The 2,178-nt window shown below is 53.5% G+C and overlaps 1 protein-coding gene across 1 annotated transcript; it reads right to left on the reverse strand.

The window, feature by feature from the left end:
* Window positions 1-519: 519 nt before the first annotated feature.
* LOC120513513 (inositol 1,4,5-trisphosphate receptor-interacting protein-like 1) lies at window positions 520-1,815 on the reverse strand (the record flags this gene model as incomplete). Its single annotated transcript, XM_039733034.1, has 1 exon — window positions 520-1,815. A coding segment is annotated over one exon (1,296 nt), but the record flags the coding sequence as incomplete, so codon positions are not given.
* Between the last annotated feature and the right edge of the window lie 363 nt (window positions 1,816-2,178).

A 2,178-nucleotide genomic window follows, 5' to 3' on the forward strand; every position in this document is an offset into this window, starting at 1 on the left:
TGTAGAAAAAGGGAGCAAGGGCATCCTCAGCAGATTTGCTGATGTCACCAAGCAGAGTGGATCAGTTGTCACACCTCAAAGATAGATTACCAACCAGAGAGATGTGGACATGCTCAAGGAGTGGAACCATGGAAATCTCATGTGGTTTCAAAAGACCAAGTAAAAGGTGCTACACCCAGTTAAGGGTAGGCCCCGGGATATGTCAAGGCAGACTCTGGCCCATGGGAAAAAAGAGGATGGGAAGAGACGCTGCCTGTCCACGTGGGGCCTGCCTGTTGGGTTGCCCCAGGGCAGTCAGGCTCTGACTGTAGCCGTGTGTGCCCCGCTCTCACTGTGGCCGGCACTGGCGGCCCTGCTGTCCTGCTCCCGGAGCCCTGTCCCGGGCAGAGCCGTTCCCTGGCCGGGCAGGCCCCATGGGCTCCCTGCTGCGGCCTGGGCTGGCCCCAGAGCAGGGTCCCCATGGGGGTGGCCCCAGGCCGGCCGTGTGTCCCCAGCCGGCTGTGCCCGGGCAGCTCTCGGTCAATCCTCACCAAGAAGGATTCTTTTGAACCACTTTTCTAGAATGTCGTACTCATAGAGCGCATGGGTGTGGGCATCCGGCTGCTGCTCCAGGCGATGGAGGACATTGTATGGCTCAGCCCTTTGAACATCTGCAGGTAATTTGATGCCCCGAGGAAACCTCTGGTTGCCCACAATGAAGTGGTTGAGGCGTTTTGCTCGCACACATACGTACAGGCTGCTGATGATATCCAGCATTCGTTCCAGGAGGTCCCTCCGGCGCCACACTGTGACGGTTTTGATATTGAGCAGGTGCATGACAATGGTCTTCATGGTGTAGGTGGAAAAGCCAAAGCCCAGCGGAAGACGGGTGAAGAACTGCAGGCATTTGAGGTGCAAGCTGTCAGGGGGTGCCTGCCTGGCAAAGTGCTGGAAGAACTCAACCTCTGCCACAGCGTACGACTCGGGCCAGGTTGTGTTTGCTGTGTAGGCTTCTCTGGGCTGGCTGCACACAAAGACAGCTGAGTCACCTCTCCGCACCCCGAAGAACAGCTCAATCCTGAAGCTTTCCTGCCCGTAGGTCACCTTGAATTGGCAGGAGCGTGTGGAGGGCATCACCGATAAATGCCAGTTGTGCGACTGAGGCAGAGCTGGCCAGATTGCTCTCACCAGCTGGTAAAACCAGCGGGCAGTTTTCTGCACGTCGAGGTAGGAGCCGGTGCACAGGGTGTCTAGGAGGCTGGGATCCTGATTGCTCCTCAGCTCCTCCTCGGGGTGGTGCAGGAAGCACAGCATGTCCTCAGCCTGCTGCTCCCTGCTGCAGGTGCACTCCAGCTGCACGCGGACACGGAAGTTCCTCACGTGCCTCTGCTCTTCACTCTCCAGCTCCAGGTGGAAGCTGTGGCCTCGGGGAGGAGTCATGGGGATGAGCACGCTGTAGACGACATCCTGCTCACGGGGACTCCAGCCTTCAAAGGCACTGCCCACCCCGATGGCTCGTTGCAGGACTGGGTAGAAGCTGTTGGACAAGACATGCCCAAAGAAAATTGTATAATTATCCATGAGCTGAGTTGTCCATTCACAGCCTCTCTGCAGGTCCTGTACAGGCCACTGGATGCGCTCCATTATAACTTGTCCAACGTGATCGTCCAAATCATAATTTTCAACTTGGACTTCATTTGCAACATCATCGTTGTTTTCTGCAACTGCAGCCGCATTGATACGTTCATGTCCAACATTGTCTTCTTCATTTGCCCCAATGTTGCCCACTTCCTCTTCGTTGGCACCACGGTTTTCTTCTTCAGCCTCCTCTCTCCTCTTCAAACAACTGTGAGCTTAACTTTGGCATCTTTTGGTCCTTTGCACTGCACATCATATAATACTGGTGTGCTTCCTAGTTGTCACTAAATTTTCAATTTTTTTTTTTTTCCTTCAGCAGTCATGCCGTGGCTCTCATATCTTCCCATCGAAGTCGTGTCTTCCTCCTTGACATTATACCCTGCCTTTGCATAACCTGTCAGCTTAGTTTTGGTACCTTCAGCCCCCTTGCACTGCACCACATTTCCTCCCAGATCATTTTCGTGTAGTCATTCAATGTTCCAATTTTCTGGCTTTTGGGATTTTTTCAGACGCATTTCATTAAAGTTATATCATATATATAATATATTATAGGCATGCAGC

Source organism: Passer montanus, unplaced genomic scaffold (assembly GCF_014805655.1).
Source record: "Passer montanus isolate IOZ18808 unplaced genomic scaffold, ASM1480565v1 scaffold82, whole genome shotgun sequence".
Taxonomy (NCBI): Eukaryota; Metazoa; Chordata; class Aves; order Passeriformes; family Passeridae; genus Passer; species Passer montanus.